Source organism: Ctenocephalides felis, unplaced genomic scaffold, assembly GCF_003426905.1.
Source record: "Ctenocephalides felis isolate EL2017-DRISC unplaced genomic scaffold, ASM342690v1 CF-g0.4_SCAFFOLD_03571, whole genome shotgun sequence".
In the NCBI taxonomy this organism is placed as follows: domain Eukaryota; kingdom Metazoa; phylum Arthropoda; class Insecta; order Siphonaptera; family Pulicidae; genus Ctenocephalides; species Ctenocephalides felis.
The window spans coordinates 67,858,143-67,884,191 of NW_020539725.1; the positions used below are offsets into that span (position 1 = coordinate 67,858,143).

Sequence of the window (26,049 nt, forward strand, 5' to 3'; positions counted from 1 at the left end):
TGATTCATTAACAAATTTAAGACAACACCAACTGCTTATAAATAAAATTGTTTATAAATTCTTATAACATAAATATTTTGTCCGATTCGTGACCACTTTGGCACGAATCAACAAACGCAAACATCATCGATCAATCATTTGGCAATAAAATTTAACAAGTTTATATTTATAGAATTGAAATAATTTATTTGAAATTACGTTATTGTAAACGATACTTTGTGATAAACTTGAGAATTAAGATCAGTTTGCGATAGGACACCAAATGGTCTACTGATATAAAAGATCATCATTAATATCTAATAAATCCTAGTCTAATATTGTAACATCATTTCTATTGAAGCAAGTTTTTTATTACTTGGTTTTGTTTTAATCTGGTGTCTATTTTTTCAGGAGGTTGACTTGAAGTTCTAAGATGGTTTTTCTGCAGGAGTTGTCAACAAAAGTGATAGTGATTTTATATTTGTGCCTGCTCCTATTTTGTGCTCCGAATTTTGCTGGAACTTTTCTCCTGACTTGGGATCCTCCTCAATACGTGCCTGATGCAGCAACCCTTGGTAAGTCTTTTTAGTAAAAAATAATTAGATAATTTTTTTAGGTTGAATTTCAATAGTTTTCTGTTTTATTCCGGTTTCTATCATTTTTGTTTGGTTCAGGTCGATCGTAGTAATTAATAGTTAATTAGTGCCTTTGTTCGTTTCGACAATTATTTTTTTTGATTACTCAATTTCTATAAATAGTTTTTATTGTGGTTTGTTTTTATTAGTAACAAATGATTTTTATTTGTAACATATTATATTTTGATCAATGTGTATCGATTTTTGTTAATTTTCTTCGATTTCGTTCGATTTCATTTGATTCTCGTTGATTTTTTTTATTTAGTAGATTTTCTTTATTTTTGATAGATTTTCTTCGATATTGGTCAAATTTTACGATTTTGGTATATTTTTTTTTCATTCTGAACGATTCTTAGATTTTATTTGATTTTATTCGATTTTTGTGGATTTTCTCTGATTTCGACCGATTTTTTTTCAATGTTTTTACAGTTTTTTCGTCTTTTCAATTTTGGTCGCTTTTTTAATATCTCAATCATTTTTTTTTAATCGATTTCCTTTGATTTTGATTTTGGTATTTTTTTCTGATTTCAGTCGTTTTTCTTCAATTTTGGACATTTTCTTTAATTTTGGTCCATTTTTTTAAATATTTGTCGATTTTGGTCAATTTTCTTGTACGATGTTAGATCATTTAGTTATTTTCTTCATTTATAATCAGTTTCGCTTATGGTCAATGTTTTATGATTTTGGTCAATTTTCTTTGATTTTAACCTACTGTTGTTGATTTTTTTGATTTGTGGTCGATTTTCTTCGAACTGGGCCTATTTTCTTTGATTTTGGTTTCAATTTTCTTTCTATTGTTTTCAAAATCAGCGTTGGTAGATTGGTGGCCAACTTTTATAGATGTCGTTAGAAATTTGGTACACTTCGGTCGATTTCCAACCTATTTTTTATTTAAAATCTGCGGCTCGAAAAATAATATAAACTCCAGAGTAATATTTCTTATACATTTATTGAACGATGTACAAAATAAATATGAATGATTTTAAGAGTTTTATTAATAGAACAATTAATTTTATTCATGATGATTAACTTTATGCAGTGAGTATAATTGTGCCGTAGTTGCCCTTATAATTCTAAAAAAATGTGGTCATCCACTTTATTTAACCATTATGCCCTCGGTTAGCTAACAATAATTTTTCTGAAAAAAAAATTATTATTTATTTATATATTTTTAAAAAAATGTTAAAATAATAAAATTATTATTAACTTCCTGTACGTTATATATATTAAACTCTCAATTTTTGCATATCTTCCGACGCACGGAAAAACCGATTTGAATGATTCAAAACACATTCGATTTGTAATGATGAGTGAAAGTGGTGTTTTGTTATTGGCATAAATAAATAAATAAAAATAAATAATAGTTTTTGGCAAAGGCAGGTCCAGCCGTTTTGGAGATACTGAGCAAAAAGTGCTGAAAATGACGATTTATAAGAGAACGGAGCATACGATTTGAATGATTCAAAAATTATTTTGCTTGTATTGACACTTTGAAAAAATTATTAGTTTTTGGGGAAGAAAAGAAATTATTTCAAAATTTCCAAGAATTTTTTTTTATTGCGAAAGTAATTCGGGTTTTAATTTTATTTCTAGCCACAATTTTAAAGTTTACTTACTTAAAATAAATAATTTCAACTTTGCAATTCCGCTTAAATAATTCTTGGAAATATGAGATAAGATCTTTTTATTTCAACTCCGCTTGATCAAGTTTGTTTATATTACTTTTAATGTAAACATATAAACGTCGTCATCTAATTTATAAACACTTATATTTTGTATATAAAGTACGAATAATGAAAGTTACAATATTTATAATAATATATTGAAAATATATAGAAATAAAAATAATGTATATATGTAAATCAATAAAAAAAATATTTGAAAACTTTTAAAATTTCTCGGGAAATTCCAGCAATTTGCTTCGAGGCACCGTGCCATACACCACTAGTTTCAATAAATTTCGAATGATAACAAAATACACTAAAGTGACAGTTGCCAATGTCAAAAGTGAAATCTTTCAGGAAACTTCGAGAAAAAATTAATTTTTTACTACATCAATTATTTATACATATGCAACTTGCCTCAAGGCACAATGCCACTTACACCTAGTGTAAAAATTATTTTATGAAACTAAATTTATTAACTTACTTTCTATCCTGTGTTTCGTATCAAAATTTTGCCATCCAAACAATTTTTGACTATAGGGAGCTCGGTACATGCTAAAAATATCAAAAACCAAAAACAGTAAAACCCAAAAAGCCATTCTGTAAACACGATACATCTTCAATAATAACTTAACATAGTAAATTAAATTAATATTAATTAAACACAGATTGTGTCTGTGTCTCTATTATTTATAGCTTTTGTTTCATTTGTTTGTAATTGTTCGGTGTGATTTATTATTGCATATGAGTCAACATTTCAATGCATTCGAAATGCCATACTAATTGGTAAACTCACTATGATGACTGGACTATATATTATAGTAATTAATACCGTGTACTAAGTGTAAGATTGTGTCTGTGTCTCTATTATTTATAGCTTTTGTTTCATTTGTTTGTAATTGTTCGGTGTGATTTATTATTGCATATGAGTCAACATTTCAATGCATTGGAAATGCCATACTAATTGGCTGTGAGTTTTGTAAACTATAAAATTCTTGCTAATTTATACGATAAGATAATAATTTTATACGTTGTAATTATTAAGTAATGCGCAGTTTAAAAGAATTATGCATATTTTAAGTACATGACATATTAAGTTTTAAGTATTTGTTAAGTTTGGTCTAAATTTCTTTTTTCTTTTCAGCTATGATGAGGTCTCAGGAACCACTTGCCTACGTGCCAATTATGGCTGATGAAATTCCAAGTAAATATAACAAATTTAGTTAAAATCTAACCTTTTTTTTTTCTTTTTAAATTTTATTCTGCAATCTGTATATATAAATTCATTACGCAGAAAATGCTGACAAGTTGTAACTAAATAAATACTTTTTATTTGATTGAACATTCTTGCAATGCTATAGGCTTATATCTCGAAGAAAGTACCAAAAAGTCAATAAAAATACAAAAATTTGTAATTATGAAAAAACACATTTTTTGAAATTGTCAATTTGTAACAATGTTAATTTTTTCTCTAACTTCAAAACTTACAGTTTTAAATAATATGCTATGTTTTTATCATTTTATGTAACTTATTTATTTGATTTTTCACATTTTATAGTTTTATATAATTAATTTTCAAAATGGCATCGTGCCAAATGGGAAATTTCTAGATAGAGATAGAGATAGACTTTAGAAAATTTAGACTTTTTTTGAAAGTTTTGAAATTTTTCGAATATTTGTGAAACAGAGTAAATAGACAGTAGAGAGTCATTTTTCTTTGTATAAATATTTCCTAAGGAATTCTAGTTTTCTCGTCCTAGTAGAAATGGACAGCAATGAGTTCAATTTTACTCAAGAGTAAGGTCCTCTTTAAATAAATATTTTCTAAGGAATTTTGGATGGAGTCCTCTTCAAGGACTTCTAGTTTGTTAGTCAGTACAGTTCTTTACTGTATGAATATTTTCTAAGAAAGTCTATATTGCTCGTCAGTACAGTCTCTTTCCTTGTAGGAATATTTTCTAAGAAATTCTAGTTTGCTCGTCAGTAGAGTCCCCTTTCTTGTAGAAATATTGTCTAAGGAGTTTAAGTTTGTTTATTAGTAGAGTCCTTTTTTGCATCAAAATTCCCCAATTTTTCTAGAGTTCCTTTTCTGCGACCAAGAAAATAGGTCGTCAGTAGAGTCAATTTTCTGTATAAATATTTCCCAAGAAATTCTAATTTGCTCACCAGTACAGTCCCAGTTTTCTCGTCAGTAAAGTTTTTTTTGTATGAATATTTTACTAATGAATTCTTGTACTAATAAATTCTAAATATTTGAATTTTATATTTATAATATTTTTCAATTTAATAATTCTTTTACTAATGAATTCTATTTACTAATTGCTTTCTGTTTGCTTGTCAGTAGACTCCTTTTCCTTGTAGAAATATTTCCTGGGGACTTTTAATTTTATTCGGCAGTAAAATTTAGAAACAAGTCATTTTATCTATGGGTCTTAGAATCAAAAAAATAGGCAAAAACGAAACAACTTGATGAATGCAAATTTTTCGATACTTTTTAGTAAACTTGATGTATTTTGTAAGATTATTTTATACTAGACAATTCAACTCTTAATCCAGTCATTTAAGCTAAAATTAGGTAAGAATCTCAGAATTCGAGATACCCAGCTGTAAGTCAGTAAATACCCCAAAATAACACCCTAAAAGTTGTCTCAAAACCTACATATGGTACGTACATCCTTCTATATGTAAGTTTTGAGACAACTTTCAGGGTGCTATTTTAGGGTATTTACTGACTTACAGCTGGGCATCTCGGGTTGCAAAGTGAACTTACTATAATGACTGGACTATATATTATAGTAATTAATACCATGTACTAAGTGTATTTAAAATTTATTTAAGGGGTTACTTGGGTTTCACGGTTTCAGAAAATCAAAAAAAAATGTTTTGTCTTATTAAATTCTATAACATCTCTAGAATATTGTCCTAAATTGTTAAGTTGATCCGTTTAATAGTTTCGGAGATACAGTCTTGAAAAGGTGGACGCTTGAGGTCCATCTTTATTGTTTCTTAAAACTTTAAACGCGTTTTTTTTCAAAACTATGTTTTCAAAGACGGTTGTCAAGATTTCTTAAGAACAACTCAACTGATCTTGGTGAAATTTTACACAGGTCTTCGAGATATCGTTTATAAGGTATTGAACGAAGGATTTTCTTTTTGTTTAATTACAACTATTTAACAAAGAAAGAATGTCGAGAAATTTTAATCGAAACTTGCATTTTTTTATAAAAACGTCTGCCAAAAATCCAATTTTTATTTTTTTCTTTTTTCCTTCGTCCAATACCTAGTTTATTGTCTTTGCAAAAACACGTATTTTTTATTTTTATTTCGGAATTCTGCTGACAACGCGGTGACACCTTTTTTTCGAGGGACTGCCGAAAATGGCGTCATAATGACCGCGATTTTGATTTTTTTTTTTTGAAAATTTTACAAAATGTTTATTAAACATTTTTTAAAATTCATTAAAATATTTCATTTTTTATATGTAAAAAGCATAATTCAGAAAAATGCCGTTTTTTGCTCGAGGAAACCCATGTAACCCCTTAAAACAATAAAATTTTAAATTTGTTTCAGCAACTCCGCCACCAATGTTGAACGGCCCTTGGACTGTTCGAAATGTCAAGGGAGGTGTTTTTGGTTTAATTCATCACCGTGAGTAAATCACCATTATATCTACTAATAAACAATTTAATCAATTTCCAAATTTTGTTAATTTTTTTAATTTATTTCCAGCTGTCTACTGTGTCGGTCCACACGAAGTTTACCAACATTGCGACGCCCATTGCGACCAAATGTGTGATGGGAGCAACAAAATGGGTTTATCTTGCGATTACAGGATCTGCCTGGCAGGATGCAACTGCAAACCAGGTTACGCCAGGAATGACCAGGATAAATGTATTAGGATTACGGAATGCAAGAGACCTCCTATCAAGGAGAAAAGCAGGAAGAAGAAAAAACTTCACAAGAAGCCGAAACCAAATCGTGTTGAAAGATTGGCATGAATTGTTATTGACCAGCATCTGGGTTTGGGCATTGATTGGCAGTTTTGTATTTGGACCACCAAGTCTTTGTGGAAATTTTTAGAAAATTTAAGTTTTCTTATCAACTACATTCTTGCTATTTTATCAATCATCGTCTCAATTCAAAAAACAAGTGAAACTAGAAAGTGCTCAGAACAGCTTGGATTTTGTAGTTTATTTCTTCATTTCAGAAGGGTGAAATATTTTTTTAATCTTCAAACAAACATGTATGATATGGATATAAGGTAATATGTTTTTGAATGGTTTTTCTTGAAATGTAATTTTTTCGGCGTTAAGAATATTTATTATAAGTACAGTTAAATTTTTGACTTTTTCATCGATCTGATGTGATAATTTAGAATTTCTAATAGTTGTAAGTTTTTAGGATTTTGGACACTTTATTAATGATTTATTACTATTTAGCTTTATTTGAAATTTTTGCATTCTTTGTAAAAAAATATCATAAATGTCTTTTCGGTATTTCTAATATTGTTTTCGAAGTTCTTGATATTCACTGGGAATACTTGAAATTTTACTGTTTTTTTTTAACTCTTTTGTTTTTGGGGTTTTATACAGAATTTTTGTAACATATCATTAGATTTATTTTGTTCTGCAGATTTTTTGTGTCATATTTATTATACATATATCCTTTGATGTGTTTTACATTTTTTTGTTTTATGTTCCCAGATATTATTGTCATATTCAGACATTTTTAGGCGTATTCTCAATTTTTGTTTATTTTGTAACTCAAACAAATTTCTTCAATACCTCAAATTTTTTGCTTGACTATATCCTATTATATATTTATATATTTGTAAACAATCGTCAGATTTCTTCATTGTCATGTCCAAAGAATTTTTCCATAATTTTTTTCTTCAAAATCTGTTTTTTTATCAAATCCACAATTATACATCACCAAATCACTTTTTTGAAATCTGATTTTTTGGAATGCAATTATTTATTTAAATTTTTTAAGTTTTATGATATTTAATATTGTCATATTAATGATAAGATACAAGTTGATATAATACATTTAAAAATTTCAAAAATAACTTAAAATTTATAGATTTTTTAGTAACAACTTGTAATAATATTCTATTTATATTTTTTTAAATAAATTTATTAGAGATATATCAATAATTGTTAGATCTATAATAAATGTTTTAAGAAACTTGTTATTTATTTACGTGAATTTATTTTATTTTATTAATTTGCGTGAATTTATTTTATTAAATTTTAATTTGCATTACTTTGAATTGAATATTATGTACATATTAAATAAAATATTTTGGGCATTTTTTTTGCAAATTTGAAATACCTATCAATTTATTATTTTATTTTACTCTTTGTCAACAAATCAATTATTTAGTTAAAATCAAAATTCTGCTGACAAAATTTAAATTCTACAGGAATAAATCAATTATTCTATTAGCAAAAATACATTTGAGAAATACTATCAAAAATATTAATTTTTCAGCAGAAATCAAAATTATGGTAGATTATTAACAAAATTTTAATCCTTCAATTTTTAATTAATATTTTAAAATATTGAAGAAATTTATAATTTTGTTAAAAAAAATGTAGAGTATGGAAGTATTAAATTCTATGAAAAATTACAAAATATAAAAACTTGATTCATAACGTTTTAGGAAGGATTTTTTTAATATCGTATGAACAAAACAATGATTTCTATTTAAAAATAATATTACCAAATAGAAATCTAAGTCAAAACTACGTAAGCAAAATTCTAGGAGATTCAATAGTATACGATATTAATTTCATTCTCATTATGTTTTAATTAGCCAATAAATTTTTATTACCAATTTTTATTACCAATTTTTATTACTTAATTGTTAAATTTATTATGATAAAATTGGACGTCTGAATTAGTTATTGGCCAGTTTTAGTTCAACTCGGATACTTTGGTGATGGTGAAATTTTAGAAAGATGAAGAAAGTCTTCTTTCTACTTTTTTGTACTCTTATGGTTCCATTTGTGATAGGCAGTAAGTTGTAATTTATAATTGTAAAATTCGAAAATCCAAATATCCTATTTGAAAATGGTAAAATCTCAATTTATTGCAAGCAAGATATTTGAAACTAATTCAAAAAACAATGATAAAAGAAATTTCGAAAAATTTAACAGTTCTGCAACTCAATTTAATTTTTTTTGTTGATATAGAAATTTTTAATAAGTTTTGCATTATTTTTCAACTAATCCTGATGAAATTTTTACCGGAATAATAATTTTATTCAATTATATTCTAGAAATAATAAGCAAATTTTGTTTAAATATAATGATTATAATTTTATTTCAATAATACAATTAATAAACTAAAAATTAAATATTATTTTTCAGGACCTGGAAGCAACAAATATAAAAGACAAACAGGTATTAAACATTTTTTATTTATACGAAGTTTTCATTGGTTTTTAAAATATTTTGAAAATTAATAATTACATTACTTAAGTATTATTTAATAATTATTCAAGTATTATATAATTATGAAATTGTATTTTTCAGATGTAAGTGAACAATATGATGGAATTTTACCAGTCGGACCATTTATGAATCCTCCTCCAGGAGTTTTTGGAATGTTGCATCATCGTAAATATTATTATTATTATTATTATTATTATATATATATACATATATATACATATTAAATCATTTTGTTTATGAATTATTTATTTAATAATTCCTAAAATTTTATAATTGTTTCATGCAAATCCCGAAGAAGTTCGTTATTGTCAAAAAATCCGATTTGCTAATTTTATGTTTTCTCGACGTTTTGAGTCATTCTGAATCGAATGAGACTTAATTTGCTAAAAGTATGTTTTTGACATTTTATTGCTCAAGAACGGCTGGACCGATTTCAAAAATTTAAAACCCATTCGTTGTAACTGGCCTTAAGGCAATATGCCACTTGCAACTAGATCATTTTCATAATTATGAATTTGCTATTTTCTATTTTTTCGAAATTTGGAAAATGTATATTTTTGACCTTTTATAGACATTTTCTCAAAAACGGCTAGACCAATTTTGAAACATTAAAAGTCATTCGATGTAACTTGCCTCAAGGCAATATACCACTTACAATTAATTTATTTTTATAATTATGAATCTTCTATTTTTTATTTTTTTGAAATTTAGCAAAAGTATGGTTTTGCTCTTTCATACACATTTTCTCAAAAACGGGTAGACCGATTTTAAAAATTTAAAAGCTATTCGATGTAACTTGCCTCAAGACAATATACCACTTACAACTAGATCATTTTCATAATTAACTTTCCGTAGGGTAAGTTATAGTAATCGCAAAAAATCGAAAATTAAAATTTACGTTTCAGAAGTTTCTGAATATTTTGACATACCTTAGAAAAAATTGATGTATGTGTGTGTATGTGCGGATACAAATTTTCGTCGACGATTTCGGGAACACGAATAAGGCGATTTGAATAATTCAAAAAACATTCGATTCGTATTGATAAGAAGACGTGCTGATTAGTTTTTGGCGAAGGCAGGTCTAGCCGTTCCGAAGATACGGGGTTAAAAGTGCCGAAAACGGTAACTCAGTTTTTAAGAGAACGGAACGTCCGATTTTAATAATTCAAAAAACATTTCACTTGTATTGACAAGATGAAGAATTGATCAAATTTTGATGAAGGCAGGTCTAGCGGTTTCGGAGATCTAATGAAAATAATAAAAAAAAAGGCATTGGCGGTCAAAAATGATCATTAGACATATGCACATCAAATTATCAGATTTAGATAGATTTTAACAATAAGTATACATTTTTTTGCATTTCTATGGGTTCCGTACCAATGCTTATGCGTTAGACGGCGACGCGCTTTGATATAGCGCTTTGATATAGCGTCTCTATGCAGTTAAAGCAGTACGATTGCTTTGAAAAAAAAAGTTCAGAATTTCCAAAAGATGTCAAAATAAAGAAAACATTTTTTTTTCAAAAAAAATTCTTTTTTAAAAAAATGTCAAATTCCTAGTTTCTCAAAAATCTAATTTTTTCGAAGTAAAAATTTTTCAAAAATGTTAATCGTTTTTTAAAAAAATAATAATATTTGGTACGGGAAGTTCCAGCAATTTGCCTTAAGGCACGATGCCCTAATTGCCTTAGGGTCCGTTCAAGTATTACGTAAGCACTATAGGGGGGCGGGGGGTTTGTTGATTTGCTTATTTTGGGTTGACATGGGGGGCAGGGTAGTGTGGATGATGATTACGTCATAGGTAGTTTTTTATTGGTATTTTTACATTAATTGCAAAATGTTTACGTAAGCATGGGGGTAGAGGGTAAGAGCTTTGCTTACTTTTGCTGACAAGGGCGATGGGGGGGGGGGTAAATAATTGTAATAAATCTGCTTACGTGATACTTGAACGATTCCTTAAGACAGAATTCCACTTACAGCTAGTTTTTTTTTTCAGCTGTCGAATGTGTGGAACCCAACGAGATCTATCAACATTGCGAAGGGCACTGCGACCAAATGTGCGACGGAAGTAACAAATATGGCATATCTTGCAATTCCGATTCATGCATTTCCGGATGCAACTGCAAACCAGGATACGCCAGAAACGCTGAAAACGTTTGCGTTCAAATTACAAAGTGCTAGAAGAAAAATAATGAACACAAATTTGAAGAAATAAATTTAAAAACTAAGTAACGATTTGATAATTAAGAAATATTTTCTAATTTTTGATGATAATAAAAATAATTAAAATAAATTATTAATTATTGAATAAAAGTGGTCAATATTATTTTGCTGCCTTGACTTATGGTGTATCTGAAACAAAAGTTTTTAGGTCATTTTGTATTTGGTCATTGCATATCAAAAATTTGTAGTAAAAATACTGCATATGGGTAGAAAATAAAATAAATAAAAGTTTAGAAAACTTTGAAACGTAAAGATATATACAATTTTTCATTTTCGAAAATGACACGTAAATATTTAGACAGTTTTATTTACAATTATGGAAAAGTACCTGAAGCTTGCCATAGGCAAAATGCCATTTACAACTAGTTTCTTATTTATTTTTACTACTATTCTGACTTACAAATTTACTTGTATGCTTATACAGCAATTTGTAACAAGTTGCATCAAAAAATAGTTAGAGGAAGTCAATTCATTTAAAAAGTTCAGTTTTTCAAAAATTATTTACTATTTTTATAGATTGCTTTGTAACTACGAATATATTTTTTTTGAATAATATTGCATATATTTTATTATTTTTATTTTTTATATTTGTGTTTGTGTCTCAATAATTTTTGTGTTTAATAACACTGAGAAAAGGTCGAAATGGCACTCGAAACTCATGGAAATATTAAAACTGTTTTAATAATATAGTTTTCTTTCAATTTTTAATATCTGTATGGATTTTTAAGAAGTATTTTGTGTAATCTACATATTTCTTACCATCTAAAATAAACTATCACATATATTTTTATATCATATTATTTTATTTTTTAAAATTCTGAAAAGACAAACCATGACCGAAAAGTTTGCAAGCTTAGTTAAAAGCTTACTTAATTTTATTTTGCTTTTTTGATAACTAAATTAGTTTCAGGTTATCCCCAATATTTGAAAAAAAGAATCAAAGTAATATTTCGACCGCCATTCATGTTTAGATTTGCATTTTTCATCTTTGTGACAGATTTTCTGATAAAAATTCAACTCATATTTTGAAAAATAAAATTTACAATGACCTTGAAAACTCTTTCAAAATGCTTTTGTATTGCGCAAAAATTTATATCTATACTTTATTCAAAAATAAACAAGAATTTATGTCTACATATATATTGTTCTTATTGTTCGCAATTAATCAAATACAATTATTTTAAAACTTCATAACTTATCTAATTAAATTAACTGATTTATTTTCTTTTATCAATATGTATATATAATTTGCGTCACTTGCGCTAATTTATTTTTATTGGCATCAAATAATTGAAGCAATAAAATTTACAATATATAATAATGATTAATTTATTACACAGAGCTTAGTTCTAAATTTTAAATTTAAAGAGTAACATTCATTTTTTACAGACTAAAAATTAAAATGGAGAAATCTTTCGTTTTTTATTTGTGTTTGATGGCGTTTCTAATTAATTATGGTAAGAACTAATAATTATGAATTAAATAATCATTGTTACTATTTGGTTTGCTATTAAAATTTGATACTGTTGATAAGGTATTCCACACCTCGAAACGTTTGTAATTTAATTTCAGTTAGTTGAAAGAATGATGAAGTTTAGTGTTGATACAATGACTTATATATGTTTAATTTATATTATAAAATTTTACTATATTTCTTAAAACTTTATTTGAGATTTGCATACGTTTTATGTCTCAAATAGACTCTTTCCTACTGAAAAAACGGTGAATGAAATTCTCAGAGTAAAAGTCATATTAGTTTAAAGTAATTATAAATTATAATTCTAATTAGAATATTCTTTTCAGCATATGCAACAATTGATGATTGTAACAAAGGTGAGTAAAAAAAGTGATGTTTTTTTTAGTTTTTATATATTTTTGAGTATTTTATAAAAGTTTCTCTATATTTTTACAATTTCATATTGTTAACTACATTTTTCTTAAATGCCACACTCGCATGTTTTTTGCTAAATTCATTTGAAATAATTTCTAGGATTTTTTGCAATTTATGGAATTGTTTTAATCTTTTTTATAAAACTTTTTCTATTATTTGGGTTTTTTATTTTGTTTTTAGTATTGAATTTTTCTATGAACGATCGATCCTGCATATTTTTATAATGATTTACAATTATATTAAAATTCTGAATCTTTTATAATTTTAACTTCATTTTGATCAATCTTTCAGCATTTTCAGCAAATTTTTAACATTTTTCTCACCAACTTTTTTATTTTAGATAATTTTTTTCATATATTCAAAATTTAATTTTTTATTGAATTTTGTAAATTTTCCTATTTCAGATAATGGCAATCATATAGCAGTTGGTCCTTGGGGCGCCGAAGGACCAGGAGGATTTCACACTCATATGGTAAAAGGATTTAGTCACGTCCAGGATCTGGACGAACGGCAAAGTAAGATAAAATTCATATTTTATATCTTTACAAAAACATAATTGATATGAATAAAATGATATAAGTATTTTGAATATTGTTATTTTATTTTGCAGAAAATGGAATTTCTAATGATGGCTATATGGTCCTTGCTCCTTATAGAAGTCGTCCTCCAGGAGTTTTTGCCCTCATGCACCATCGTAAATATTTATTTTTATTAATTTGAAATTAGAAAAAATATAAAAGTCTTTATCACTTTTAGACCATTCATAGCAACGTTATAAAATGTTTTTGTTTATTTTTCTAAAGAGAATAAGTTGTCATTTAGAAAAAAAATATTTTGCTATAAGTATGATTGAAAAACATCAGTTGGTAATTGCGTTGACTATTTTTTGGTAAAACCAAAAAAAATATTTTTGAAACAAAAACGGTTGAACATTATTAACTAAATAGCTGAATATCAATTTTTATTAATCAAGCTTAATTAACTTCCCGAAGGAGAAGTTTATGTTTTCATAAAAAAATCCGATTAGCTAATTTTATGTTTTCTCGACGTTTTAAGCCATTCTGAATCGAATGAGACCAAATTTGGAAAAAGTATGTGTGTGTGTGTATGTGAACAGATTTTTTGTCGTAAATCGACGTTTTCTCGAAAACGGCTGGGCCGATTTCAAAAATTTAAAAGCCAATCGATGTGGGACGATCGGCCGAGACGTTTTAGCCCGCAATTCTGAACCGATAATGAAAATTCAAAAACCGTTCGAAAGATATTGATTGGGAATCGTGCTGATTAGTTTTTGGTAAAGATCGGCCGGGCCGTTTTCTTGTGATAAAGTGTTAAAAAAATGTTTTTCGAAAAATTTTTATTATTATTTTTTTGACGGTAGATACTATAGTCTGCTAGATCATACTAAAATATTACGGCCCTACGACAATTGGTTTAACTTTGAAAATTCGTCAAAGTTTGCAAAAATTGGTATCGTTTTTTGGCATTTGTCAAAATTAGACCTTTCATCGACGTTTTCTCAAAAACCCCTGAACCGATTTCAGAAATTTAAAAGCCATTTGATGTATTTCCATGAGGACTATCGTTTGTCAGTTTTGTGCTACGATCCGCCAAGCCGTTTCTTTGTAATTTGAAAAAAAGTGTTAAACTTTTCGTCCACAATCAAGCTCATGCTACCGAATCGATTTTAAAAAATCAAAAACTGTTCGAAATATATTATTTGGGTATGATATTGACTAGTTTTAGGTGAAAATCTACCGAGCCGTTTTCTTGTAATTAATTGTTGAAATAAAATTTAAGCCGATTTTTATGGATTTTTTTTAGCGATATATATCATGGTCTTATTGAACTTACTGTAATTTACGGCCTTACGACAAGTAGTTTAATTTTAAAAATTTATCAAAATTTGAGAAAATGAGTAGTTTTTTTGACGTTAGCTAAAATTAAAATTAGACGATTTACTTGGTATAACAATATAGTACTTGGTCTTAATAAACATACTAAACTCTTAAAATCCTACGGAAACTGGTTCAAATATAATAATTGTTGATTTTTGAAAATTTGCTTTTTGAAAATACTCCGAGTTAACGTGTTCGTTCGTTTTCAATTATGTGTAATAAATTCTCTCGGAATACTTCTAATCACTCATAAATTAATTAGTTTATTATTGATTAAGTCGATTATTTACACATATCGGGAAGTTGTAACTTACCTTAAGGCTAAATACGAATACCAACTAGTTAACTAAGTAGCTGAGTATCAATTTTTATTGATTGAGCTGATTTTGTATATGTATTGGGAAATTTATGGAATTTCCTCCAGGCAAAATCCTACTTACAACTAGTTACTCATATTATCATACCACTAGTTCTCAATCTTTTTCCCCAGCCGTCCAATGTGCGGAACCCAATGAGGTGTATCAGCATTGCGAAGGGCACTGCGACCAAATGTGCGACGGCAGCGACAAATTCGGATATTCTTGTCACCCCAAAGTGTGCATCTCCGGATGCAACTGCAAGATAGGATATGCAAGGAACGATCGACTAGAATGCGTCCCTTTCAGCGAATGCCGGAAGGAACCGAATGTTACCGAAGGCTATTAGAAAAAATTGGACGAAGGTTAAAAAAATAGTAGTACAAAAATTTTTGTTAACCCTTTAACTTACAATTTAGATTCGAAAAATGTCGGCCCAAAGTTGTTCAAGCTAGCGCGACGTTGTGACTATTTTCCCACATAGTGTAGGGTTTATCACAAAAATAAAAATAATTTTGTGTTTTATAGTTTCGTATGAATAAATATTTTACAATACTTACGTTCACCATACCGGGTTAATGATTGCATGTCTTGAGAGCTCATCAAGACGAAAAAATAGTAGTACAAAATTTTTTTTAATGATTACAGGTCTTGAGAGCTCATCAGGTCGAAAAAATAGTAGTACAAGATTTTTTTCAATGATTACAGGTCTTGAGAGCAGGCTGAAAAAATAGTAGTACAAGACTTTTTCTTAATGATTACATGTCTTGAGAGGCTCATCAGGATGAAAAAATAGTAGCACATGATTTTTTTCAATGATTACATGTCTTGAGAGCTCATCAGGCCGAAAAAATAGTAGTACAAAACTTTTTTTAATGAATACATGTCTTGAGAGCTCATCAGGCTGAAAAAATAGTAGTACAAGACTTTTTTTAATGATTACATGTCTTGAGAGCTCATCAGGCAGAAAAAATAGTAGTACAAGATTTTTTTTAATGATTACAATTCTTGAGTGCTCATCAGACTGAAAAAATAGTAGTACAAGACTTTTTTAATTATTACATGTCTTGAGAACTCATCAGACGACAAAATAGTAGCGCAAGATTTTTTTCAATGATTACATGTCTTGAGAGCTCATCAGGCCGAAAAAATAGTAGTACAAGATTTTTTTCAATGATTACATGTCTTGAGAGCTCATCAGGCCGAAAAAATAGTAGTACAAGATTTTTTTCAATGATTACATGTCTTGAGAGCTCATCAGGCCGAAAAAATAGTAGTACAAGATTTTTTTTAATGATTACATATGTCTTGAGAGCTCATCAGGACGTACCGTTTGTATTACACTTGATAATAGTTGAACGTTCGCGGGCAGTATAAATTTCAGCAAGGTACAAAAATTGACAATAATTTTATTTTTAGATTTGGTTGTGGTATACGAAATTTGATAAAACATTGTTTTTAATGTCGGATTACTATTTGAATGCTATAGCATCCACGTCAAGTATTAAAGTTTTATTATACGCAAGATATTTAGTGACAACGAGGAAAAATAATACGAAAATACAATTATCATATTTTAATCGTTATGTACTAGATGAATGCTATAGCATCCACGTCACATACTGAAGTTCTATTTTACGCAATTTGCTCGCCCAAGATAATTAGTGACTACGGTAAAAGTTAAGATAATACGAAAATACTATTATCATATTTTAATCGTTATATACTAGATGAATGCTATAGCATTCACGTCAAGTGAATGCATGATATATAGTTATTATTACAGAATTCTTAGAATCTATTAATACTTATATTTATGTCGCAACCCTTTGTATTACTGTTTTGCAATCTTCATGTCCATTTTTATATATTTAAAAGGGGATGGGATGGAATATTATTATTTTTTTTATTCTGTCACATCTACTGAGCTCGTCAGATAGCATCTTGTGAAATTATTAATTTGTATAAAATGATACAATTTAGATTTTATTATCTTTTACAGTAAAATATTTTCAAATTAAGTTTAAAGGTGAATGAAAAATATAGAAATAAGTTCTTATATGTGGAAATATTTTGAAAATTAAGATTTTTTTTTTTGACTTTTTTATTTTTTTACCAATAAAATTTTAAAACTTGAAAGGAAATCTGGATAATAAATGATACAATTTTATTTGTTTGTTATTTCAATAGACATTAATTTTAAATTAAGGAACTTTCATATTTAGGCAGTTTCTCGCTTTTTTTAAAAAAAGAATTGTTTTAAATGCAGGTTTTTTATTAGTTTTAAATTTTGATAATACTTCTAATTTTTAAATCTCTTTTCATTTCCTTAAAAACCTAAGGAAGAATTCCTAATAAAGAATATTATTAAAAATCTTTATTAAAGTAACATTGTATTGTTTACCAAATAAATTGTAACGATTGTAATTGCTGTTATATTGGTGAAAATTGATACTAAGAATTCTACTACTTTGCATACAGAAAAAAAATTGTCATTAAAAAATTAGCTGAATCTGTTTTCATCATTTTAAATCCTCTTTGTATAAGTAAAACCAATTCTGCCATTTTAGTAAATAATATACTTATTAGAATATTATCAAATTGTTTTTTAAATAAATTCTTCCAATTTCTGATTGTGTTATTCTATTGTATTTGTTTTGTAATATTTAGAATTTCGTTAATTTCATTAACTTTGATTTAATTTTTTATGTTTATTTTTATTTATTACTTTAATTTTTTATTTTTATTTTTTACATTTTAATATATTTATTTTGTTTTTAATATAGTTTTACTTTGTTTTTCTTTTCCTAAAACATGGTTTGGTATGTATTAATAATTTTATTTGTTACATCTTCTTAAAAAGTATCATCTTCTTAAAGTAATCTTGTTAAAAACAACTGAAAACTTTTCAAAATATTTTTTAAGAATTTGGTAAACATGATGAATAATGACACACATATAGTGTCGAAACTTTCAGAAAAAGAAAATTTAAAAAAAATAGTCAGTTACTTATTGTTTTGTATATCGACTATTTGGCTGCTATTTTTAATAACTTAGCTGACTACAGAGTAACTAACATAACGTTACGTAACATAAGTTTTATTTTATTATAGCAATAAAATGCTATAGAATTTTAAATAATAATTTTAATCTTATTGGCGCAAATAAACAATTAATAAATTTTTTAAACATTATTTGACCATAAATAATAACAAACGACATTTTCTCCTTTAATTATTTAATAAATGACGTTTGAAAATCTCTTTTTGCAATCGGACGTGTTATATATCGATTCTCAAATGTGTTAGAAAATTTTTGTTTAATTTTATTTTTGTGATGAATAATAATTTAGTGATCTTTTGATTTCTTATTGTGATTATTAAATTATTTCTTATTGTGATAATTAAATTATTAATCAGAGTGATTATTAAAATTAAAAATGAAGAAAGTTTTGATTGTTTTTTTGTGCTTTTCAACAATAATTGAGAAGGCTTATGATTATGAAATTGATAGTGGTATGTGAAATTTTATTTTAGTAATTCTAATTAAATATAGTATTTTAATAATAAAAAATATAATACTTGTAATAATCTGGCTAAATTTATGTAACATTTTCACTCTTGTCGTAACTTAATAAAATAATCTATATGTGTGCAATTTTTATAATTTTGATACTCTAATAATTTATATAGTTCTGAAAGCACAAATACAAAATATTACAACATATTACAAAATATTAATTTATTGTCAAAATTTTCGAATACACTTTACAACGTCATATAATTTTCCATATTTTTTTAATTTCTGAACAAACCTGATTAAATTTCAATAATATTATCAATGTAAATATTCTCATATTAGATTGCTCTTTAATCTTATATAGATATAATAGAGAGATAATAAAATAGATAGTAAAATGTTTTTTATTCATTCTAAATTCATGGTACAAAATATTGTTGAAGTTATAAGATATTTTTGAAAATATTAATTATAATATTTCATTGTTTTAGATTTTTTGGGTTGAAAACCTTTTATTTTTCTTTTTTTTCAGAAACACAACTGGAATTATTTGTATACATATATATGTATATAATATATAAAAATATCATATATTAATATGTTTATAAAAATACCCAAGTATAATTATTTTAGTTACTTATTTTTTTTCTGCAGAAGGAGGACGACCAGATGAATTTGCACGTCGAAAAGCGTTGGCGATGATGAAGTTTAAAAAATCTGGTAAGAAATATATAAATATATACACACATATATAAATATATATATATATGTGTGTGTGTGTGAATTAAATTTAAGTAAGCATCATTTTTAAATTTTAATAAATTCCTTTTGAAATAAATTAAATCGGTGCCCCCAAGTTGAAGTCCTTAATCCAGTTCAAAAAGGTTTGCAAATATCAAAATTAAAAAAAGAGTGTTTCTAATGCTATTGCTTATTCATATCACAATGCCCAAATGAATGACTCATTTTATTGAAAATTGAATAAATTTTTATCTATATTCTAAAATCAATATTTTTGCAATACTGGACATTTTTGTACTTCAAAAAATGCAAGCTATAAAAACGTCGAGAAAAATTAGTAATAATGGTTCGTTTACTACTACTAACTTTGTTGTTTTATTTTTTTTTGCAATTAATTTTTTTTGACTTTATACTACTTTTCAGGCTTCATCATTCCACTTTTTTTTCTAAATCTTATACATTTTTTATATTCTCATCTTGTTCTAATTCTAACCTCACAATTCCAATTCTATTTGAATTTAAATCTACAATTTCAATTTTATGAAAGTGTCAGGACTCGATCTGAGGATCTATAAAATAAATATAAAATTTTCATATTATCATATTATCATATACCAATATCTTATTATTTCTAATATTGTTATTTTGTTATATTTATTATCATATGTTACTTATTGTTTTTTTATTCCACTTTTAATTATTAATTCTATAATTATTATTATTTGCTTTTATTTTATATTAAATCATCATACTACGGATATTTTAATGTAAATTTTATGCTTTGTACTCTTTTTTATTTAAATTTATGTTATTGTTCGTTATTATTACTAGATGTTAAATTATTTAACAGTTGTAATAAATATTGTATTTACAAAAACATATACCAATATAATAGTCATATCTTAGTTATTTAACTTTTTTGTAGAAGAAAAACGAAGAGATGAATTTGCACTTCGAAAAGCGTTGGCGATGATGAAGTTAAAAAAATCGGGTAAGAAAAATTAATGTATATATATATATATATATATATATATATAAATATGAAATTTTTTGAAACAGATTTTTTTTGCAGAAGAAAAACTGGATAATTTTGCACTCCGAAAAAAGCAAACCATGAAAGCATCGAGAAAATTGAGTATGGTCGGTCAGTATATATATTTTTAAAAAAAATATATATATCGCTCTTAGTATTGCAAATTTAGTAAATATACATACAATCTAACAATTCCATCTGGTGGATGAATATCAATAACATCTTTTGATTTTTTTTTTCAGAAAATCATCAGCCGAGGAAGTCTGAGAAAACGAGTAAGAAAATCATAATTTTTATTATTAATTTATCAAATTTAAATCAATCCCTTGCTTTTTTGTTTATTTCAAGCTATTAAATGCAGAATTTTAAAATTTGATTTTGATAATCTACAAATTTTAAAATTTGTAATTTTTTTTACCAGACAACTGCGGTGGATCAGATTCTGCAAGTGATTCTGGTAAGTTTAAATATATTGAGTAATTTTATTAATGTTAACAAAATCACAGGCCCATTATTGTTGTTATTAGTTTTTGCCATTATTGGTCTGGTCAATATTAATCTTGCCAATATTGGTTTTTGCCAATATTGGCCTAACCAATATTGGTCTGCCCAGTATTGGTCTTACCAATAATAAGTTTTTTAGCATTGGCAATATTACATTGTTTTGTCATTTAATTCGAAATTATTTCATTTCAAAAATAATTTATCCTCAAAATATCAAATTTGGAGATATTTTAATTCACTGATTTCACATACAAATTTTACTTAAATTTAATTAAATTTTCTATTAAAATCAATAATAATATTGTTCTGAATTTCAATTTTTTCAATTAAAGAATTTAATTTTAAAAAATGTTGGTTACATTAAAACTGTTTTACAAAGGTGTTTATGTATCTAATTCTAGTTTCTTTTAATTATTGCAGATGAATATGAAGAAACAGATTCATATGAAGATGAATCCAGTGAAAAACTTGGTCCGCACATTGGTAATTTAAATTATATATAAAATTAAATATTCAATTGTGATTAAAGCTTAATTTCGAAAAACTTGGTTTGAATTTAAAAATTTGAAAATAGTCATACTGTTTCTAATATTTATAACAGGTGAACAAGATCCATATGATGATGAATCTAGTGAAGAGCATCATCCAGAAATCGGTAATAATTCTTACTAAAAAACTTTTTATTTAATTTAGTAAGGAATTGTTTATAATTAATTATATTGTTATTATTTTTAACAATTTTTCAGATGAACATGAAAAAGCAGATTCATATGAAGATGGATCCAGTGAAGGACATGGTCTACAAATCGGTAATTATGATAAATAAAAATATTTTTTAAGATTTTATTCTTTAAGATCAAAACGTAATTTTGACTTGAAAAATTTAAAATAGTCTTATTGTTTCTAATATTTATCACAGGTAAACAAGATCCATATGGCGAATCCAATGAAGAGCATTCAGAAATCGGTAATAATTCTTACTGCAAAAATTTTATAAGGAATTGTTCATAATTAATTATATTGTTATTATTTTTAATTATTTTTCAGACAAACATGAAGAAACAGATTCGTATGAAAATGAATCCAGTGAAGAACTTGGTCCACAAATTGGTAATTATGATAAAAAAAATATTTTTAAAAATTTTAATCTTTAAGATCAGAACGTAATTTTGATTTAGGATTTAAAAAATTTAAATTTAATATATAATTTATTGTTTTGTTTCTTTTTCTAGGTGAACATAAAGAAACAAATATCTATGAAGATGGATCCAGTGAAGAAAATCTCTCAGACATCGGTATTTATTATAAATTAAATTAAATTTATGAAAAATCTCTATCTTAACTCTTAAAATCTCAAAAATTATTAACAAGATATTTCTAATTGATTCTAATATTATTGTTTCTATTTGCAGATTCTGATGAAGAAACAAATTTTTCCAGTGAAGATGAATCCAGTGAAAAAGAAAAATATCCACAAATCGGTAATTTGTATTAATAACTATGAATATAAATTTTGATAATTTAATTACGAAGAAAAAATAAATTGCATCTATAAATTGCATTGCAAAATAAATTGCAATAAATTTTAGCCTTGTCTTGAACTCAGAACAAATTTAATCAAAATAATCTGAAAAACAAGTTGAAAATGGTTATTAAAATGACTATTATTAAATAAGGGTTGAATACATAAAATACTCACAAAAAATATCATATTTTCCCACTTATAAAACGATATTAAAATTATTTATTTACCAAAAATAACAAATGTAAAATATGGTAAGATGGTGAAAACTTAAGACTGTTTATGGTTTTTAATTTCTACTATAAAAAATTGGTCGAAACTAAAAAACTATGAGTGGTGGACAACCCTTACTAATTGTTCCCCAATTCTGCATATTTTTATTTTTAATTAATTTCTAATTTTATTTGTTGAAAATGAAATTTCACTTTTTATTAATTTTGCAGGTGACCATAAAGAAACAGATTTGTATGAAGATGAATCCAGTGAAGAAGAAAAACATCCACAAATTAGTAATTTTGGTAATTGTTAAATTAATGTCTTAAATACAAAAAAATAGATCAAAATAATCTGTAAAGGGAGATGAAAATTATTACTTAAAATGGGCCAAAAATTAAAAAATTGGATCTTTGGACAAATCTAAACTTTCAAAATTAATTTCTAATCCTGACAAAATTTCACACTAAAATTTAAATTTACAACATCGATTTAGATTGTTATAATATTCTGACAAGATTCTTATAAGTGATATCAAGATTCTTTTTCGTAGATTTCCATTGGATTCTCATCAGGATCTTTACATATCGTTTATAAAATTCTTATCAGATTTTCATAATATTTTTATAAGATTCGAAATAAATTCTTATGAGATTCTCAGTGGATTTTCACCAGTTTTTTTTTTTTTTTTTATTATTTGCATTAATGCCAAAATTTTCTTTTCAATTTTTATTCTCGAGAAACTCCTAATTTTATTTGCTGAAAATTATATTGTATTTTAATTTATTTTTAAAATATGTTATAATTTTTCAGGTGACCATGAAGAAGCAGATCTGTATGAAGATGAATCCGGTGAAGAATATCAACCACAAATAAGTAATTAAAATAACAAATTAATTTCACCATTAACATTTTTATTCATAATTATTTATTAATTTTTTGATAATTAATTCTAATAAATTTTTGCAGGTGAGCGTGAGCCAAATGAAGATGGATTCAATAGAGGACGTCCACAATTCAGTAATTATTAATAACAAAAAAACATAATTATGTTTAATATCAATTGGATTATTTTTAATTAGTTTCAAAATTTATTTTTGTGTTTTTAATTGAAGTAGAAACTTCATTTAAATTCATTTTTACAGCAGGAGAACGTGAACCAAGTCAGGATGAATCCAGTGAAGAACATTATGTAGAATTCGGTAAATATTATTAATGTAACTATTTTTTTTTTCAATTATAATCAATTTCTGATTTTATATTAATTGTTTCTAATAGTAGTTTCTAATATTTGTTACAGATACACAAGATTCATATGAATCTTATGAATATGAATCATATGAAGATGAATCCAGTGAAGAAGATGGTTCACCAATCGGTAAGTAATTAATATTTTAATTAAGTAATTGATAAAAAAATTATAAATTGGAAACCTAGGAAATGATTGTATTGTTTTTAAACATAATTTGTCAGATTTAAGTTCATTTAATTGTAATTTAGTTTTTTTTTTAATTTTAGCTATGAGTTATGGGTGAGTTATTTTTTTTAATAAATTTATTAGGGTAATCCTTAATATAGATATTTTCAATTTTTTTTTTTGCTCCCAGGGGCTCAAGTACTTCCAAATTTATAAAAAAATCTCTAAAAGTTTCAGCTCTGAATATTAAATTTTGTTTTAGTTATATATATATATATATATATATATATATATATATATATATTATATATATTTAGATTTAGATTTAGATTTCCTTTCCCAAGATAACTCCGGACTGTTTTACCCTTGGGGTTACGATGGTCCTCCAGCAATTCCCATGGGCCAGGCATATTTGGGTCGTGGTGAAGCATTAAATGGATATCATCAAAGATATTGTAAGTCTTCTTTATATCTCCTAAATTATTATTTTTTCGAAATTTTTCGAACATGCGCAATTATAATTTAAATAAAAAATGCTCGCTTATTTTTCATTGCGTATTCTATTTGTTTAAAATTCTTCATTTTTTTATTGTCCTTTTTAAATTATATATGAATGATAATACTAGATAATAGAAATTTGACTGTAAATTTCTTCAAATTTTTGTCTTACTATATAATTATTTATTATAGAAATTTTGTACTCCTGTACGGCCAATTGCACTTCAACCCGGAACGATGCCTCGTTCTAGGTTGAGAGCAATCGGCCGGACTTTTGCCGGACACTCAAATATTTTTTATATACAAAATTTTTTAAATGCTAAAAATGACTATAATTATGACAAAAATTGTAGTAGTTTTTAATTGTATTATTTTTTCAGATTTTCCGCCTAATGGAGGTTACTACGGTCGCCGATGACTTTTTATCAATAGTGCTGCAAAATTGATGAATATCGATTTAAATTCGATTTTGCTCCCGAATATAATTTACAAATGCATCTCTTTGTTATTATGACAAATTGAAATAATGCATTTTATTTAACACGTTAACCGCTAGAATAATATCAGAAAAATTTTCACATGGGCCATGGTAACTTTATAGATAGATAATTTGATTGAAAATGTAACAAGAAAAAAGATGGCCAAAATTTCTGAGAAAACACTATTTTTATGCTACACATATATGATTGACATAGCTCTTAATTAATACTTTTTCTCTCTTTCTAGATAATTTAGTTAAAAATGTAACCAGGAAAAAAATTTGCTTAATTTTCTGAAAAAATACTGTTTTTTATGTGACTGTCATGGTTCTATATTAGAACTTTTTTTCTCCTTTCAAATCGCATATGTCAGGCATATGGATCATATGCAACTTTAGTGTCAGACACATATGACTGACACGGCGTTTAGAGAATAAAATTTAAACTGGGAATAGACAAAAATAATAAATAAAAAACTTTTTGCTTTGAGAAAAAATCTTATCATTTTACAATTTCCAAATAGTGCCTAAACGTACAGAGCACTTTTTTGTAGCGAAATGTGTTCTTAGATTTTGAACAAACTTTTCAAATATTATAAATATATAAATATATATATATATATATATATATATATATATATAAACATCGATGATGTAAATTAAAAAGTAAATAAATGTAGGCAAAATATTTCAGTTATTTCCCGTTCACACCTAATTATAAACGTTTAATATAAACAAATAATCTGTATAAAAAGATCTAATTTTGAACTAATTTTATTAGTTATAGAATTTCGTTTAGTGAAAGTAGTCAAATTGTGGTCAAATATAAAAGTCACCATCGGGTAATTATTACAGACTTGTGCAAACGTTGTCTTTTTAAGAATTAAAAGTTTAAATCTTCTTTTTGTCCATAGTTAATTAGTTGCCACTTACATCTAGTTTAACAATTTCTATATTAGCAAATTTTTTTTTAGAGAATATGAAATTGTTCAATATTTTTTTGGTGACTTTGTGTCTATAT

The 26,049-nt window shown here is 26.0% G+C and overlaps 3 protein-coding genes across 3 annotated transcripts in view; all 3 read left to right on the forward strand.

The window, feature by feature from the left end:
* The first annotated feature begins 379 nt into the window (after positions 1–379).
* Positions 380–6,486, forward strand: LOC113386917. Its single transcript, XM_026624675.1, has 4 exons — positions 380–554; positions 3,423–3,482; positions 5,849–5,926; positions 6,008–6,486. The coding sequence occupies exons 1-4, from the start codon at positions 413–415 to the stop codon at positions 6,274–6,276; spliced, it is 549 nt and encodes a 182-aa protein (XP_026480460.1). The 5' UTR covers positions 380–412; the 3' UTR covers positions 6,277–6,486.
* Positions 6,487–8,194: 1,708 nt separating this feature from the next.
* Positions 8,195–10,924, forward strand: LOC113386935 (allergen Api m 6-like). Its single transcript, XM_026624694.1, has 4 exons — positions 8,195–8,299; positions 8,653–8,685; positions 8,818–8,901; positions 10,732–10,924. The coding sequence occupies exons 1-4, from the start codon at positions 8,242–8,244 to the stop codon at positions 10,914–10,916; spliced, it is 360 nt and encodes a 119-aa protein (XP_026480479.1). The 5' UTR covers positions 8,195–8,241; the 3' UTR covers positions 10,917–10,924.
* Positions 10,925–18,542: 7,618 nt separating this feature from the next.
* LOC113386599 (serine-aspartate repeat-containing protein F-like) overlaps positions 18,543–26,049 on the forward strand; it is a 16,433-nt gene continuing 8,926 nt past the window's right edge. The window contains exons 1-17 of the mRNA XM_026624369.1: positions 18,543–18,618; positions 19,277–19,342; positions 20,289–20,354; positions 20,818–20,853; positions 21,321–21,383; positions 21,502–21,555; positions 21,647–21,709; positions 21,820–21,867; positions 21,948–22,010; positions 22,133–22,195; positions 22,313–22,381; positions 22,866–22,940; positions 23,449–23,511; positions 23,605–23,655; positions 23,781–23,837; positions 23,936–24,013; positions 24,397–24,507. Coding sequence (XP_026480154.1) covers positions 18,543–18,618; positions 19,277–19,342; positions 20,289–20,354; positions 20,818–20,853; positions 21,321–21,383; positions 21,502–21,555; positions 21,647–21,709; positions 21,820–21,867; positions 21,948–22,010; positions 22,133–22,195; positions 22,313–22,381; positions 22,866–22,940; positions 23,449–23,511; positions 23,605–23,655; positions 23,781–23,837; positions 23,936–24,013; positions 24,397–24,507 — 1,102 coding nt within the window. The remainder of the gene's footprint in view (positions 18,619–19,276; positions 19,343–20,288; positions 20,355–20,817; positions 20,854–21,320; positions 21,384–21,501; positions 21,556–21,646; positions 21,710–21,819; positions 21,868–21,947; positions 22,011–22,132; positions 22,196–22,312; positions 22,382–22,865; positions 22,941–23,448; positions 23,512–23,604; positions 23,656–23,780; positions 23,838–23,935; positions 24,014–24,396; positions 24,508–26,049) is intronic.